Source organism: Neolamprologus multifasciatus, chromosome 9, assembly GCF_963576455.1.
Source record: "Neolamprologus multifasciatus chromosome 9, fNeoMul1.2, whole genome shotgun sequence".
NCBI classification, from domain to species: domain Eukaryota; kingdom Metazoa; phylum Chordata; class Actinopteri; order Cichliformes; family Cichlidae; genus Neolamprologus; species Neolamprologus multifasciatus.
The window spans coordinates 30,917,185-30,935,458 of NC_140447.1; the positions used below are offsets into that span (position 1 = coordinate 30,917,185).

The 18,274-nt window shown below is 39.4% G+C and overlaps 2 protein-coding genes across 3 annotated transcripts in view; both read left to right on the forward strand.

Moving 5' to 3' along the window:
- LOC146511872 (uncharacterized) overlaps positions 1 to 18,274 on the forward strand; it is a 69,544-nt gene that overhangs the window by 48,437 nt on the left and 2,833 nt on the right. The window contains exons 4-5 of one of the 2 annotated variants that reach the window (XM_085171715.1): positions 4,209 to 4,485; positions 4,569 to 4,801. In XM_085171715.1, coding sequence (XP_085027841.1) covers positions 4,209 to 4,485; positions 4,569 to 4,609 — 318 coding nt within the window. In that variant the 3' untranslated portion in view covers positions 4,610 to 4,801. Of the gene's footprint in view, positions 1 to 4,208; positions 4,806 to 18,274 lie in introns of those variants that run through there. The other variant, XM_085171714.1, reaches the window with a different exon arrangement.
- Positions 12,239 to 18,274, forward strand: part of LOC146511875 (uncharacterized) — a 68,022-nt gene continuing 61,986 nt past the window's right edge. The window contains exons 1-2 of the mRNA XM_085171775.1: positions 12,239 to 12,906; positions 17,910 to 18,015. Of these exons, the coding sequence (XP_085027901.1) occupies positions 17,998 to 18,015 (18 nt within the window). The 5' untranslated portion in view covers positions 12,239 to 12,906; positions 17,910 to 17,997. The remainder of the gene's footprint in view (positions 12,907 to 17,909; positions 18,016 to 18,274) is intronic.

Genomic DNA, 18,274 nt, shown 5'->3' on the forward strand with positions numbered 1-18,274 from the left:
CTATTATGGAATATGCTGTGAACTTAACTAACATTACTTAGCAGTGATATGAGTTAATTTAAGCTTAAGTGAAAGCTTTAAACATTAGCCCGATACATAAGTAGCCAACTTAAGGCTTTATGATTAACCCCCTGGGGTCTCCATTTCAACTTGTGTCGAATGTGTGGACCTCAAACTATATACCAGTTTTTAAATTGTGTTGATAGGCCCCCGTAAAACCAATGGGTTTTTTTTTTTGTTTTTTTTTTAAAATAAAACTGTGGCGTTTACTACAGGAAGAAACGGTAAAAACTGTTTTCTAAGGTGAGCGCTAGCAAATAGTTATGTGTCAGTCGCGAACGAAACGGCTCTTAGGGCCGGATCTTTGGAAGTGAACGACGCAAGCCAACTCCTTATTGGGAGCCGTGGGGTTTTTTTATTTTTCTTTCTCTCGCACTTTTTTTCCGCTTCACTCCGCACGCGATCCTTGTGCTTTGCGCTGGGAAGAGGGGGGAGGGGCAGTAGTTACACTCGCAGTAGCACAGGAACAGAGCCAGAAGGAAAGGGAGAGAAAGAGAGCCAGGGACAACAACATTAGAAAGGTATAGTAATCATCCACAACTATTTTCAGTTGAGGATGATAAAGGATTCAGAAAGTTTATTCATACAGGCCCATATGACAGAGAATGTGCATCTTCTTGTTGTTGTTTTCATATTTTAATTTATATTTAATTGTGTTGTTGGAAAAAGCTGAAAATTTAAATAGTTAAAAGTTGAAATTTGAATAGTTGGTTTTGTATTATATGATTTATTTATTACATTTTATGTGGAGTGAATAAATAAAGTATATTTACAGTGGCCCCTAGAGACAAAACGCGTACAAACCCCTAAAGCATGTACAAAACCCAATAAGCGCTCCAGGATGCTAGGGGGCAGTGTTGAGCTTTTGTTACCTAGTGGCTACACAAGCCAGGAAGTACCAATGACCAGATTTGGTGTGTGGTAGTGACAGGTAAATGAACATTTTTTTTAAATTATTTGAATATATATGAGTGCTTGTGTATAAATACACAAACCATACAAATATGATTTCAATTGTGTAATTTAAGTGATCTAGTAGCTCTGTTTTGGAAGTTCAGTTAATGCTAGAAATGTGTTTTGGAGTTTGTACGTGCTTTGTCTCTAGGGACCACCGCATATATTTATATATAAACATATATAAATAAAACCACTGTAGTAATTTTTTTTTTTTTTGCATAATTTTATATTTTTGTTAATAATAAATTAATTAAACCATCAAACAACCTGAAGAGCCGGTTGGGAGCCGAAAGAGCCGTCTCTTTTTAGTGAGCCGAGCCGGAAATCCCATCACTACTAGGAAACACGCTTTGCTTGTGATTGAAAAAAGAAAAAGGAAAAGCACTCCTTCCCTATTGGTGGAAAAATATACCATTTCAACCAATCAAAAAAATATATGGCAACATGTGGCATCTGGTTGTTTGGGAAGAGGGGGGAGTTTTAGGAATGACCAGCGAGAGAGAGAGAGCGAGTGAGCGAAAGAGAGAGAGTTTTGATACGTGAGAGATTTGTGACGTTTTACCTTTTTTGGAGTCTCAAGTTAGTGTGTCACCTTGTGTAGTTAGTGTGTAGTGTAGTCCTTGTTTTGTTTTGTGTGTCAATTATCAGTGTTGGGTGTAATGCGTTACTTAGTAACGCATTACTGTAATTAAATTACTTTTCCTCTGAAAAAGTAGAGTAACTAATTACTGTTCAATGTACTTGCGTTACATTGTAAAATAATTAAACTCGCTGAATATCATTATTTAATTTCAATAATTTGTCTTCTAAAGGTAGAAGTAAACTCTGCCGCCTTAACATCGCTGTAGTGCAGCTGCGCGTCATCTCACGCCAGTTTGCTGCACAGTCGTATTCTAAAGCGGAAGATGTCGGACTCGGCTGAAGCGAGGGGCTGTTTTATGAAATGGACATATTCCCGTCTCTTCACTTTTCTGAAACAAGCAGACCAGAATATTACAGTAATATGTAAGCTATGATCCTTGTTCGTCATCCATGGATAACACCGCGGCAACTCCTGCTAAGCAGGCAAAACTTGATTTTACTTCAGCAGCACAGAAAGCGTCTGAAGGTGAGCTTAAAAAATGATTGCAGGCTACATTGTGGAAGAGATGCTACCTCTGCATACTGTAGAGTCTCCGTCTTTAAAAAACTTTATTTATTATTTAAAGAGTTTAATTTGAATTGTTTGTCCACTCAAGGTTTATAGGGATTTTAAGAAGTATTTAGTTAAATTATTTATTTAGGAATTAAGTTACTTTTCTGACACAGTAATTAGATAAGTATTTTAAATACAATATTGACTAAGTAATTAGTAATTAATTACTTTTTTAAAGTAACTTACCCAACACTGTCAATTATACTAGTGATTGTCACAGTTGCTGCAAAAAAGCCACCAAAGGCAGATTGCAGTGTAAACGCTGAGTGACACAGCTGCTGTCAGACCTGCAGGTTTATCCCTGTGCTGTTCTCATCTGTGTTATAGTGACACACACTATTTTTTTGGATTTGCATAAATAATGTGTGTCTTCTTATTTGATGCAGAACACCTGATTGGTCTATAAATAGTTTGAAATTGTTATATAAAAAAACGTCTGAGCCTTGGCTGCATTTTTAGGTAAATAGTACCATAGAACTTTGTTGTTTGCAAAACTTGTGCATATTTTTTAAAAAAGTACAATTTCTATTTGCATTTCAAGTTATGAAAATGATTCCTTAAACATGCTTGTGGTTTTTACAGTCAAAAATATCACTTTCTACTTGTATTTTAAATTTTGTCTGAATTTAGATAAATTGTGCTAATACAGTTTGTCAAAATGAGAAAATAACAGATTGGCAAGATAAACAGTTTTTAAAGGTGAAATATAGAGAACAAATCAAAAGTAGTCAAAAACAGCCAATTATACCCTGGACCCCAGAGGGTTAAAGGCTAAAAGCAAAATTGTCACCAAGTACTGTTTATATTTGTGTGTATTGCTGCAGCTTTTTTGAGTATTAACTTGGTGCCTTTGGGTGAAATAATGGTAATATGAGGGACCGATCCATGTGTTCACAAAGAATAGCCACTTGTTTCTGTGCTACCAAAGTTCCCCGGCTTTCATTCAAAATGTGTTTATTGTCAGCACCAACACATTAAATTACTTAAACATTATAAATGTCTTCAAGCTCACACTGAGACAGTAGACACATTTATACGTGTATTTGTATATGAATATTTCATACTTTAAGGCTGCCTTTAGGGGAGATGAACAAAATACATTGGAATTGTACATAATAACATCACAGATGATAAATTAAAAAGATTTTAAGTAAATGCTTGTGCATTCTTCAAGTCTTGTTGAATATGTTGAATTGAACTATGTGATCTATTTAACGCCTCTCCCAGCCAGTGCTGTTCTCCATGCCTGTGTGACTGTACATGATGTTATTAGCACAAACACTTTAAAGGTGATCATTTAGGACTTTAGCAATAATACAGACAGCAATGTAGCTAGCAATAAAACTGATTTATTGGAAATGAACTTAAAAAACAAACACACATCCATCCATCCATTCGCTTCCGCTTATCCTTTTTCAGGGTCGCGGGGAGCGCTGGGACCTATCCCAGCTGTCATAGGGCGAGAAACAAACAAACAAACATCGGTCTCCTATTTTTTTGTCACACAGGAAAGAAGCATCATTATCCGCTGAGAAGACTTATTTATTTCTTTTGATTTTTCTGTTTTTTCAACAGAAGAATATCTCTAACAAGTTGGTTTATTCACATTTTCACATCTTTAGTTGTAAGTGAAATGTGCATTTTGAGTTTATACACTATGTATATAAGGCGATCGTTTCCTTTTGCAGTATTTTTGTGTGGTGCGTTTTCCATGTCTTAACAAAAGGGGGTTACAAAGGTGTTTAAGTTCACGTAGGATGATTTTTTTTTATTCCCACATGGTCTTACTGAGGTGATGTGAATTGAAATTCGCATTCTTTCTTCTTCCTTTTCTTTTGGTGGGGGGGGGGCTGGAAAAGCTTGAAAAGGGACTTTGAAAGTGCTTAAAGTGCTTGAATTTGACACTGAAAAAGGCGTATAAACCCTGAATGGAGTTTCAGTTTGTTCCACGACTGTATTTCACTCACTGCCTCTGTTTGTATCTCTGTCACTGTAGGACCAACATGGAGCAAGAAGTCAGCGCTCTCAGGAGGCCGACAAACCTCACAGAAGAAAGGGAGAGAAAAAACACAGCTGTGAGTTGTGTGGAAAATCTTTTACCCGAGCTGAACGCCTAAAAACACACCAAGTCATCCACAGTGGAGTTAAACCTTACAGCTGTGAATTGTGTGGAAAGTCTTTTACCCAGGACGGAAGCTTAAAATCACACCAAGTCATCCACAGTGGAGTTAAAGCGTACAGCTGTGATCACTGTGGTAAAGCCTTTGCTCGCAGTAGGTACTTACGAATTCATCAAGTTATTCACTCTGGAATCAAGCCATACAGTTGTGACATTTGTGGAAAAACGTTCACCCAGCCAGGGCACCGAAATGTTCACCGGCGCATTCACACCAATAATGATGTTTACTGCTGTGATCAGTGTGGAAAAGTCTTTGTGAACTCAAAAGATTTAGAGGGGCACATGTTTACCCACACTGAGGAGAGACCTTACAAATGTGACCTGTGTGAGAAGGCTTTTAAAGAGCCACGTTCCCTGAAAAAACACCAAAAAATTCACACCAGAAAGAGACTCTACAAGTGCAGTTACTGTGAGGTATGTATTTATATTTTTGCAGTTATTTTGAAGTATTAAATGAATGTAGTTTAATTTCGAAAGTGAAGTGAAATTTATTTTGGTCAACAACAGCACAGATTATCGTCTTGATGCATTCTCAATCATCCAGGAAAGTAAATCTCCAAAAAGGTGATTCTGTCCATCTGGACGTAGCGTTTTGTGGGAGAAACCTTTCGTCACTCATCCAAGTGACTTCTTCAGTCTCAGCTGACTGCAGGTTTCCCCAACCTTATAAACAGTACAACAGCATAATGACTGAACCCAGCCCACTGAAGGAACAAATGGGCTGGGAGGTCAGTTCCTTAATCTTAATTATGCAAAGTCTCATGACCATTGATCAACAACCACTGACCAATGGCCATGAGAACCATTCACAGAGAGTTGGGGAATGGCTGTAATCACAGCATTGTAAGATGGCGAAAGATGTACCAAAGAAGGCCCTGAGTAAATGTGGTTATCCAAGCTGGACTTTTGTTAAAGCTGGAAAGGCACCTAAAGAAAGCTCCAGCTGATAGAGAGAAGGACAACCGCTGCCCAAGCGAAAACCTGTAGTGATCCCATATGTGTCAGGAGGATCGGAGCAGTTGAGACACATTTTTTCTAAACACCGGGTCTCTGTGGCTTTTAAACCCCAAAACACGCTGCGCCAAAAACTGGTCCACCTGAAGGATCGGGTCCCCCGACACAAACAGAGTAACATAGTGTACGCTGTTAAGTGCCAGGAGGATTGCCAGGATTTATACATCGAGGAAATCAAACAACCTCTGGCGAAGCGGAGGGCACAACACAGAAGAGCTACCTCACCAGGACTCTATTTACACCTACAGGCCAGTGGACACTCTATCAAGGATGAGGATGTTCACATCCTGGACAGGGAGGAACGCTGGTTTGAGTGTGGAGTCAAGGAGGCCATTTATGTGAAAAGGGAAAGACCATCTCTGAATCGAGGAGGGGCCTAAGGGTACATCTTTCCCCATCTTACAATGCTGTGATTGCAGCCATTCCACAACTCTCTGTGAATGGTACTCATGGCCATTGGTCAGTGGTCTTTGATCAGTGGGTTTTGGTCAGTGGTTGTTGATCAATGGTCATGAGACTTTGCATAATTAAGATTAAGGAACTGACCTCCCAGCCCATTGTTCCTTCAGTGGGCTGGTTTCAGTCATTATGCAAATGTACTGTTTTAGGTTGGGGAAATTGCAGTCAGCTGCGACTGAAGAAGTCATTTGGATGAGTGACGAAATGTTTCTTGGGAGAAACGTTATGTCCAGATGAACAGAATTAACTATTGGAGAACACAGATTATCGTTTTACATAAAAGTACTCAATCATACAGTAACCGAAAAGTCCCTTCAAGTATTCAATTTCACTCCCAAAACTGACACGCATCTATACTTAACATTGGTTCTCACTTTAGGTATTTCAAACTTATAAGACCCCCTCAAATCATATTTTCCATCTCTTAGTTTAAACATACTTAAAATACAAATCACTAGATACATTATTTCTAAAGTTTTAGAATGTATAATGTCCATGAATTTTAACATAGATGATCCTACAAAAAACTGGTTGGTGGACTCCCTATATCCAACTTTATTTATTATTCCAATAGCTCTTTTTTGCAATTTAAAAATTGAATCGAAATATGGTTTGTTTTGGTGCGTGTGTGCGTGCGTGCGCGCGCGCCCAAATTTCTGCACAATACGTCATATAAGGCAAACAAAGGGAAGTATACAATGGTTCAAAGCTAAATAAGACATGAAAACCTCATGTACAGAATATTCAGTCAAATCTGACACAAATCTATTGAAACTCCTGATGATGGAAAAAGTAACGTTTTAAAAGCTCCTCCCCTTTCTATCTAACATTCACACTCCAATGGATAAATTGGAGAGCAGCTTGGGTTTAGTATCTTGCAGCATCCAGAGTAGAGCATCTAGGTGTTTAACCATTTCCATTAAGTAGATTACTTACAAATGAAGAGTCTATTTTGTCCAGCAAGCTGAGCGTTATAATGTAAACAGTAAAATGTAATTGGACGTCTGCAGAGATGCTCTTTATTTCAGGCAATGTTCAGGATAAAAATGTTGAAGGACTGACTTACACGATCTTTGTGTCTTTGTTTAGAAGCAGACCGACACAGATGGATCCAGTTCTCGACCCTGTCATCATTGTGGTGGTGGGAAAGACTTTCGCTGTGACCTTTGTGGAAAAATGTTCAGTAATCAATGGAGCCTAACAATACATCAACGTAGACACACTGGAGACAAAATGAGCTACTGCAAAGAATGTGGGAGAGGCTTCCCCACACAGAGTCAATTAAAAAACCATGAACTCATTCACAGTGGGGTCAAAAAGCACGTCTGTGACCAGTGCGGGTCATCTTTCACCACTGCAGGTGACCTTAAAGTGCATAAACGAGTCCACACAGGAGAGAAACCATACAAGTGCAGACACTGTGACAGAAGCTTCTCGCAATCATCTGGTCGTAGCAAACATGAACAAACACACTGGAAGAGAATTTCAGCTGTGAGCAGTATGACAAGAGCTTCAGGAATCTCAGTTCAAATTCCAAATACAAACGATCCCACGCTGTAAATAAACAGTTTCACTGTTACCAATGTGCAAAACCATTCACTTCATTATCTGCTCTGCACAAACATCAGCGTGATCATGCAGGACTGAAATCACTGGATCACAATGAATCTGAAGAGACAGAAAGATCCTCTCCTGGTTTCAGGATCAGACTTAAAAACCTTGAGATCAGGCTCCACAGAGTTCAGCTGATGTCAGACTTGGATCTGATGAGGTAGCTCTGATTTCTGGGCCTGCAGTGTATATAATCCTGAATGTTTCATTCAGGAAGCTGGAATAGAATAGAATCCCTTTATTGTTGTTATACAGATGTACAATAACATACAGAGCATCTCCTACTCGGTACAAAAGGTACAAAATGTAAGCAGGGAGTTACAGTTTCTGCAGTACTATATACCTATTGGACAGTATTTGCAGAAAACCAAATATATTTAAAAAATATCCAAATATAGAATTGGTGGTTCAAAAGTTACAATTTGGATTATTGAAAAGTACTGGTTTATAGAGGGAATAATGACCATTTTAAAGATTTTGAAGCCTGTCGTTGCCTAGTTTCACTTTAGTGTCTTTACGGTATCCTTGAAGTCCACATGTTGTTTGTTATTGAATGTATTTTGATTCACGTGTTCTGCAGCTGTTTTCTTGTTGATTTGAAGTTTGTTATGAAATCCTGATACACTTAAAGCATTAGTTATATTTGATGAACTCTGTCTAGTGTTTTCCTAAACAGTTTGATGTGAAAAATAAAGTGTGTAGCTTAGCTTATTATAAACTCTGAAATTCTCTTCAAGGAAAATAAGGTCATAAAATTTTATCTCAAAACCTTGCTGTAGGTATGAAGTTTGCAAAGGGTGTGTTTAAGATGCTAAAAGGATGAGTTTTCCTTCCAAACTGCAAACAAGCTGTGCTTTCTAACAACCAAAGTGAGATTAATCAGACTACTTTATTAATCCATAAGGACATTATTATGTACAGAAGGGTAAATTGAGCTTAAGAGTTTTCAGTGTCATGAAAATGACTCTCCTTATACCTGACTATAATCACTATGGTAAGTAGGGATGCACCAATACCGGTGTCTGGTATCGGCCTCGATACCACATTTTCTAAAGTACTCGTTTAAAGTCCCCCGATAACGGGGACCGATACACCGGTCTGAGAAATGTCTGTTTGAGCGGCAGGTAAGGGGTTAATCACAGGCGCCGAGTTCCCACCCCCAGGCCCCGCCTGCAGCTCAGCGGGGAGAAGGCGAGGCGAGACATGTCGGCTGTGTGGAATTATTTCAAAGTGAATGAAGACAACAAAACAAAGGCGGACTGCAAATTGTGCTCAGCGAAATTGTCCAGAGGAGGCTCAAAAGGTAGCGCATTTAACACAAGTAATTTAATCAATCACCTAAAAGCCCAACACGACAATGAGTACAAAGAGTTTACCCACGCTTCTAAACCAACACAACTCACGCTGCAGCAAACTCTTGCAAGACGAGAGAAAATGTCCAGAGACAATCCAATCAAGGCTCTGCTACACACTCTGAAAACCCAAAGGTGATATAAGAATGGCAGCTGACCATATTGTTTTTTTTAGCTACATGGATTATTTAAGTTCAACTTTTTAATTAATATAAATGAAAGCTTCAACTCAGTGTGTTACTTTTTTGTAATATTTCGTTAAGTTCAAAATGTTAAAAATTTGTTAATTACATAAATAAAATATAGTTTTCTCTAAAGCACTTAATGGATTTCATAAGCAATGCGCTATAGTTGTTTATACAAAGCATAAAGGTAAAAAAAAGAAAATAATATATACAGTGATATCTTTGGTTTAGATGTCAAAAAGTATTTGTGGCTCCCAGTGTTTTCTTTTCCATGGAAACCAGGGCCGAATGGTTCTTGGATTTATTTGCTCTCTCTCCTCCTAAACATTCTTCTTCATTCTTCTGTTAAGGCTTGCCGACCTCTCCTCTAAGGATAAAACAAACAAAAACCTTCTAGCTGAATTGCAGTAACTTCCAGTACAGTGACATAAAGAGGAAATTGGATGACTCTCCTGGTAGTAGTGTGTCATACTACAAAATTTTGGACTATAAATTAGTTTCTCTGAAAAGCACTTTGTGCAGGGGTCTGGGTCTGTCTGAGGGGTTTCCTCCTCCTCACCAAGTTTGTTTTGCCCCTCTTTCTGGAAGAAAATCTTTTATCATCTGTTTCTTTCTTTTCTGTATAGATTCATGCTGTTGCCACAGTAGTTTGTCTCAGTTTGTGGACTCATCTAAAGGTAAGCATTGAGGAAACTTGAATGTGGATTCAGTTAATTGAGAAACTGGAGACGTACCAAGGGCTCAGAGAAGAGCTCAAGAAGATGTGGAGGGTGAAGGTAACAGTGGTCCCTGTGGTAATCGGAAAACTCTGTGCGGTGACTCCCAAGCTAGGCGAGTGGCTTCAGCAGATCCCAGAAACAACATCAGAGACCCTTGTCTAGTAGAGCGCAGTCCTAACAACTAAGATACTACGCAGGACATTCAAGGGGCGAGAGGGAATATTTTAAATATTTGATATGTACCATGTCTGCTTTAGCAGAAGTGTGGTGAATGGTTGCTTGTCAGCGTTGGTTCTCTTTCACTCTAGCTGTGGCTGTCCTCCAGATTTTTGAGCCTCTCTTTGCCTCTGTCTGCACTCACAAACTTCCATTAGTCAACTAAAATGTGCTTCATAGTTTCTTGCTCTGATATTAAAATCATTGGTAATTGTTAGAAAAACAGTAGCTTGGTGTACTTGTACTGAATGTGATTCTAACTGCTTTGGATAACATATAATAATGATGGAAAATAAGCATTTGGTCAATAACAAAAGTTAATCCCAATACTTTGTTATATACACTTTGTTTTCACAAGCCCAACAATAACACTTCTCACTATTGCCAATATTAACAAAACTAAAAAGGGTAGGCCAAGTTATATATATTAAGAAAAACCGCAATTAACCAAGTCTTGGGGAAAAAGAAAATAAATAATGATGCTGCAGTGTTCATTTGACTTTGGGACCTGAAGTGGAGTTTGTACCCGGAAACGGTCAATGACGTCAGACTTCTAAGACCAGATTCCAAGTTCACCATCAGGATCGCTCAGCGTCGACATCATGAGAACTAATTATAATGAAGGCAGTTACATTTAGAAACATCGTGTCTTAAACATAAAAATATAATGTTACTTTAACTTGTGTCACATATTCAGTGAAATTAAATAACTTAAGCCATCACGTACAATGGTTTGCAATAACATGTTTATCAAAATGGGTGGTGTATTTGGGATCATTGTCATGCTAAAAAAACCCCAGCCACCTTTTATCTTCAATATCCTTGCTGATGGAAGGAGGTTTTTCACTCAAAACCTGACAATAATTAATGAAAATTGTAAATAATTAATTAAACAAATATTTTTGACACATTTAATTATTTATTTCACATTTTAATTAATTATTGACACATTTAAATACTTATTTAATAGTGTATTTAATTAATTCATTTTGGCACACTTGACTCTTCATGTCTCACCATGAATTTATTTTATCTGTCAACCTCACCCATCAAACCCAGGGGGCAAGGTTAACGCTAATCGAGTCGAAACCATTGCTTTAGCCTGGGGACGTTGTTTTTAGAAGGCGTTACTGGATATCAACAAACAGCAGGTGGAAACTAAGAGAACTGAACTTTGAAAAACCCTGTTTGTGTGCCACCAAATACCATTTGAATATTTTTTTTAGCTGAGAATGTAGTGGTTTAATCTTCAGATATCTGGTCGGTTTGTCAAGATAGAGCCTCTTTGCAAAAGTGCTTCGATGATTTTGGAGATGTCTGCCCAGTCTTACGGCAAAGCGTGCGAGAGACCCGCTCGCCTCAAAGCGCAGGCCCCGGTACTCAGCTGCCATAACCCCCGCAGTACACTGACTTCATTTACTGAGGTTATATTTATCGGGTTTTTATTTCATAATGTTCACATGTGTCATAAATGTTTAAGTCGCCAGTTCTGAATCATAACTAACATTAAAAACATGTTTAGGAGGGGAGAGAGCAAATAAATCCGATTAATCCGGGGCGATCGTGGCTCAAGAGTTGGGAGTTCGCCTTGGCCCGACTCCGACAGTCTCGGTCGTTGTGTCCTTGGGCAAGACACTTCACCCGTTGTCTACTGGTGGTGGTCAGAGGGCCCGATGGCGCCAGTGTCCGGCAGCCTCGCCTCTGTCAGTGCGCCCCAGGGTGGCTGTGGCTACAATGTAGCTGCCATCACCAGTGTGTGAATGGGTGGATGACTGGACGTGTAAGGCACTTTGGGGTCCTTTGGGACTAGTAAAGCGCTATACAAATACAGGCCCTTTAACATCTGATCTTTGGGTTTTTGTTCAATAATGAGCCTGAGCTGTGTATAAACACATAAGCTTTATTAAAAGAAATAACGTTGGTGTTTCCATCATGTAGTAACTGCTGGCTTTAACTGTACAAAGGTTGTTCGACAGTATGAAACACATACAGACTTCATGATGTTCGGCTAATATTTTTATTGTGAATATTAATCATGGGGGTAAACGGCCCTGTACACCACGAAGCAAGGTCAGCATATCCACGATACCTTCAGCTCTCTGTGTTAACCCATCAAACTAATCTAATGGTCATCTACGAATAATTCACGGGCCATATCAATATGATTTTAACAAAAATCATCCTTAATACTGCCAACTATTCCAGACACGTGCACTCAAATTTTACAACCACACCACTTAACACTGCAGTTTTACATGTGCACTTTTTTTTTTTGGGGGGGGGGGGGGGGGGGGGATTGCAGTCCATTCTGAGCTCCGACAGCGTGTCGGTCTACGTGCCATCGGGTGAGAAAGCCGAGAAAGACAAAGCAAACCCCATGCATTACCAAAGATTCACACCAAACTTAGCACAAAGATGACATTCTTGGTTGCTTTAACAAACATTTTATTATGTCACGGTTTCATTCACTCGTGATTTGTCGTGTGCACTCCTTTAGTTTGAACCCAGTGACAGTATGAAGTTATTATATTTGTTTTTATCTCAGTGTTTTCACTTCCAGCCATAAAGTATTTCCACATGGGGCTCCTCTTTCTAACGCTCTCATCTCAAAAATGTGATTTCTCAGCGTAGCTCCATCACGTGACCGCACAGAAACGAATAAAAGCAGAGCAGGAAATAAGGGGGCGGAGTAAAGTGTACCGCAGAGGAGACGAGCAGAAAGAGCTGCTTTCTCATGAAACGGGAGTAAAGTAGTGAACTTTGAGGAGAGAAAAAAACCGAAGTACCGATCATAAACCACTACCAACGTTTGTATCGATATCTACATCCACCTGCCCACCCTTATCTCCTGGCTAGTAGCTGAAATCAGCGTGAACCACGTCGGTCTGATGTTTCCGGTGTTTGGAAAGAGTTCCAGCTTCATCACGGAGTTTCTCTCGGTTTGTGGGCTCATCTAAAGGTAAGCACCGAGCTAACTTTACTGTGAGTTCAGTTCATGTTGAGTTTAGCTCCTGAATGAGGTCTTCTGCTGCTCTCCTCGGTGTCTGTTCAGTTTATTGTGAACACGTTGAGAGTGAGAGAGTATTGCAGTATATTTTCGGAATGGCGACGCGATAGCTTACAGCGGCCCACGGCCACGCCGAGTCCAAACCACGGTGTGGGGCTGTTCGTTATAACGAAACATATCGGTTGACGATAGGAAAACATCTATCGTTTTATATCACTCTGGCCCTGTCTCAATAGAGATTGACAGACCACGTGACTTTGGCGCATTGCATTGTGGGTGGCAACAAAATCAAAAAACTGCATCAAGCGCTAGCATTTCCAGCACCGGTAATCATTAATTCTGCGGTTTTAATCCCTACTTGCATTTTATTTGCCCCAAAAACAGTGATGTACAAAACGACGGAGAACACGGCAGGTCCGTACAAAGACAGACGTGACGAAAAGGCAAAAAAAAGAGGAGGAAAAATCAAAGGAGTGAAAGAGTCAGACCCATACGAGCATACAGAGTGGAGTAAGGACGTTAGCGTGCTGCCCGACTTTCATCACGCACATATTTACTATTATATGGTCCTAAGTTTGAGTTCATACACTCACAAAATGTTTAGTAACTTCAGATCCCTGCAACAAGCCCAGGTCCAGTTTACTTTGGTGATTTGGACTATTCCATTTCACAACTGTTGTTACATTTTTGTCCTTTATCTCCTGTACAGGCCAACACAATCTATTTGTTGTTTCAGGTTGTAGTGTTACACAACATTTTCAGATCTAATAGAAATAAAATGAATTTCGTAATTCATTCAATTTATTGTCTTTATTCATAACTGGCAATATTGTTTCATTCTATTATAGAATCTTACAAAAAAGAGGCGAAATTGTAAAAAAAAAAAAATCCATTATGCTTTATTAGCTGCTTCGGTGAAAAAATAATCAACAATGCAATAAAAAAACCCATATCATAACAACTTATTGGAAAACAGTTATTCATCACTTGATTGCTTCAATACAACACTTGGGCACATATATGCGGGACTTTTCGTGGCTGTTTTGATATTGCTCTCTTTTTCTTAACCGATCAAATCTTGCTGTGGTAGCAGCTAGGGCTGCCACGATTAGTCGACTAGTGACGATTACGTCGACATTCGTCAACTCTTTGTTACTTCGGAAACATGGCTTGAACAATTTCTCTCCCACGTCGTAATCCAATAAAAACGTTCTCTTTACGCGTCGGCTTCCAGTGGCTGTCATGCAACTGGCTCTTGCAGTTAATAATGCAACAGCTTCTTGCCATTCTTCGTGTTTCTTTTTATCGTTGTGTTACTTTACTTGTGAAAGCCTCTCTGCGCTAGTACCGCTTGCCACTCGCACCTACAATCCTTTGCGGTTTTATCCCGGAAATGACATTTTATGCGTACTTGTGCGTACTTCCGTACTCGTGGTACGCCATCAGTCGGAGACCAAGTAGTTTTTCAATCCGGTCTTTAATTTTGACATCATTAGCCGGGCCTGGGCCCAAGCTCCGCTGCAAGTCCCTAGGGCTGTGTTCCAATCCAGCAACCACACTCTTCGTAGTGCGCATTTGGAGACCGATTACGTCACGGCGACAGCTGTCCCAACTTGAAGTGGTACTCCAAATGCGGTCGACCAATGCGCCAACGATTTCCCCAAATTTGAAGTGTGGTCTGGTGTAGACTTCATGGTCCCATATATCCCACAATTCATAGCGCTGTGGAGGGTGTGGATAATTTTGCCACAAAAATACGTCTGACGGCTGAAGTGGGCGGCCGAGGAGTAAACTTTCAAAAGGAAGTACTGAGTATTATGTCTCTTATTTATGTGCAAATGTTTAATAATGAAGAACTTTAAAGTATTGCTGGTGGCCACATGTCAGTAAAGTTATGTGACATTAATGATGTTTTAGGGCTGGGCGATATGACCCAAAATTCATATCTCGATATTTTTTACCTGGACGGCGATATAAGATATATATCTCGATATATTTTTTTAAGCCATAAAGTAAGAACAAAAAGAGAGTTCTTAGTCAAAGCTGTGTCCCAGATGTCACACATGCACTTCTATTAACATAGAGCATAGATGTACATAAAATTTACTCAAAAATAAATTATGAGCATTTATTAAATAATAATGCTCCATAAATAAAAGAAAACAATGTTGTTTTTGTGCATAACAAAAAGCTCACAATTGTGCAGTCAAAATGTAAACTAAAAGATGCTGAGCATAGTAACAAAGACAGATTTCACAGCTGCTCTGTTCCCAACTTCTACTGTATGACTGACAGCATTGAGTTTGAAATCCTCTTCGTAACCACGTCTCTTAACAGGTGCCATTTATGGTCCTTATACACAGTAGGGTAATATTACGTTGAAGCACAGTACGTATTACTCCGCGAGGCTCCTCGGTAGCCGTACTGCTCCGACAATCCATCAAGCAGTGCAGCTCCGTAGCTTAGCAAAGTCGTACTAAAACATTTTTTGACAGATTGCTGAGCGCCGTGTACCACATAAAATCGGTTCGCGGTCATCAAGCACAACCACAATTCATACATAAGGCACATATGTCAACTTTTGAGAAAATGAAAGGATTTCAGGCCGTGCATGGCATTAGCGTGGTTAGCTCGTTAGCGTGGTTAGCTAGCTAACACGTTGACGGCGTCCAGCCCCACGCACGGGGCGATGCGCAGTAACTCGTTAACGGAGATTTGCCGTGTCCATCTTGTCGCTTCCTGCAGGTGAAGCGATGGGGGAGGAGGGGGAGTTGTGTTCAGTGAAGGAGGGGCGAAGCCGAGTAATGTTGCTTAAAGACAAAAGAGAGGCAAACTTGCGGCTCCACAAGTATAGTTATAACGTAACATAGACTATATCGATATAAAAGATATTGTCACATCTTATATCTCGTATAAAAATATATCGATATTTTTTAAAAACTCGATATATCGCCCAGCTCTATGATGTTTGTACTAACTCGGTTTTAAAGCCTTTACTTTAAAATGTATGCCGTTCAATGGTAGACCTTAATCTTACGGAGAATGGGATGATTTTATGGAGAATTAAATTCAGTAATATATCCACAAACGCAACAAATTGAAAGCCAGTGAATACTGCTCGGTTTACAATCCTGAATAACACAACATTAGCAGGATTCACTTAGGGCTGGGCGATAAGGTCTAAAATCCATATCACGGTATAATTTGAAGCATGTGCGGTAATGATATATATGACGATATAGTTTATTCTTTTCTTCTATATAGTGTACTTTACACACTTTAAAGTCACACTTAAAATCCTTTTAATTTTCTTAAAAATCGACAGTGTGCTTTATGTATGAATTATGAGCACCCATGTCGCTGCTCTTCTGTTTAATGTAGAAGCAACAGCGTTGATCGTGGCACAAGGACTGTTACAGATGATGAATCAGCATACTGGGTTTTGCTGGGTAATATGACCAAGATACAGCCAGAGGTTGGCCATAAGTTAGACCTCTCCTCTTCAGCTGCCCAAAAAAGGCTCTTGATCAAAACATAAACAGACCATCCGTATTGACAGGTAAAAGGAGCCGTCCTCAAAAAAGAAAAATCCCACCTGCTACTGTGGAGGAGTTGTCACTGCTATAATGCCATAATGTTTATCTAGGGGTCTAGATTTATGCCTGTAGTGCACTGCCATGTAAATAATTAGCATTTACTGAATATGTACTGACTGAGTCCCACTGTTCAAAAGTTGAATAAAGAAACAAACTAATTTTTGCCTTTTTTTATTATTAAAACCACTTTATAGAATCACATCAGTTACAATGTAGAATCCAGTCATTTATAGTTTACAAATGACAAAATGTTTACACAAAATCATGACAGTGTTTACATGACATCACCCACTACTAACACTACTTTATTTACTGTATCTTTTGAAAAATTACCGCTCTTTGTACAGCACAAGACTTAAGAATATTTAACAGGAGCAAATTTCATTTTATCTGGTTTTATTATCACACTGTTCACCAAAACTGCAGCAAACCTTCACCATCTTATCCAGTAGGGTCACCTCTTCACCCTCGCATGGAAGAAGTAATCTGATTGGCATGGTGGTTTGTTTGAAGCAGGTCCCTTGTGTAGCGCTGGAACCCAGTCATGATGTTTCATCCATTTCATTGGCTGGTTTGCTGCAATAATGCCAAATAATTAGCAACTCTATAAATAGAAGGTAGTTCTGCAAAATCACTCGGTAGGATGTTTGTTCTAATTTGCTATGAGCTCAGAGCGCATCGAAAATAAAACTAATCGACTATAAAGAGTGATATGAACATATTTAGAACTTACCGGAATGAAAATGTCTGGAGCACCAACAGATATTTGGAGATGGAAGAGAACTGGAGCTCGTCTCACAGCTGCTATCCAGGCTAGACGCCTTCGTTTGGTAACATCGATACACGAGCTGCCTCATGTTGCTTCCAGGTTGGGAAAGAATGAAAAGATAAACCATTTTCAACCTTATTCTCTTGCCGGTCGTGCGATCGAACATTGCAGCCGACCACTCAGCAAATACGAACCATGGCTGTTGTGTGTGCCTTCGCTCCTTTTTCGCTTGTGCTCTGCTTTGACCCCGAAAATGGGAAGTGAAAAGCGAGATTACATCAAAGGGAACTGTAGTTTCATCTGTATCAAGTGTAAGTTTGTTTGAGTGGGACTCCTTCTTTGTGTATCTATGGAAGTCCATATATACAGGGTGCAGCATCCTCTGGGTAAAGGTGGTGGTATACAGGGAGCTCAGTGGCTTTTTCCCTTTCAAGTTCTTGTAGGCAGCTGATGACTTTCTTTTTGTAGTTGCTTCTGGGGTTTCACCTTGAAGCTTCATAGGTATTGTTGTCACTGAGTGTAGTAATGTTTATTTGCTCTGCTTCTTCTTGTCAGTGATAAAATACATATCTATACTTTTTGTGTCCCAGCTGAGTAACAGGAGGAGAAGAGTCTGGTGGAGCAGCAGAGGAACAGTTTCAGCCATTTGGACTCAGCTCAGCCACTACAGAGGAAACAATGACTTCAACACAAAAGGTGATAAAAATATCTCAGTTACACGGTTATTGAAACTGTGTGCACAGCTTTATCTTTTCCATCCTGGGCTCCTCCATACATACATTCACAAACAGAAACCACAGAAGTTACAAGAAAATACGGAGATCATATTTTATCAGCACACATTGAAACAACAATGTCATCAGTTGAACTCAAACTTTTCCAAACAGGAAATATTTTTTTTCCCAACAAACAATTTCTTCAATAATGTTTTCTTTCCATTTTCTTTATTATCAGT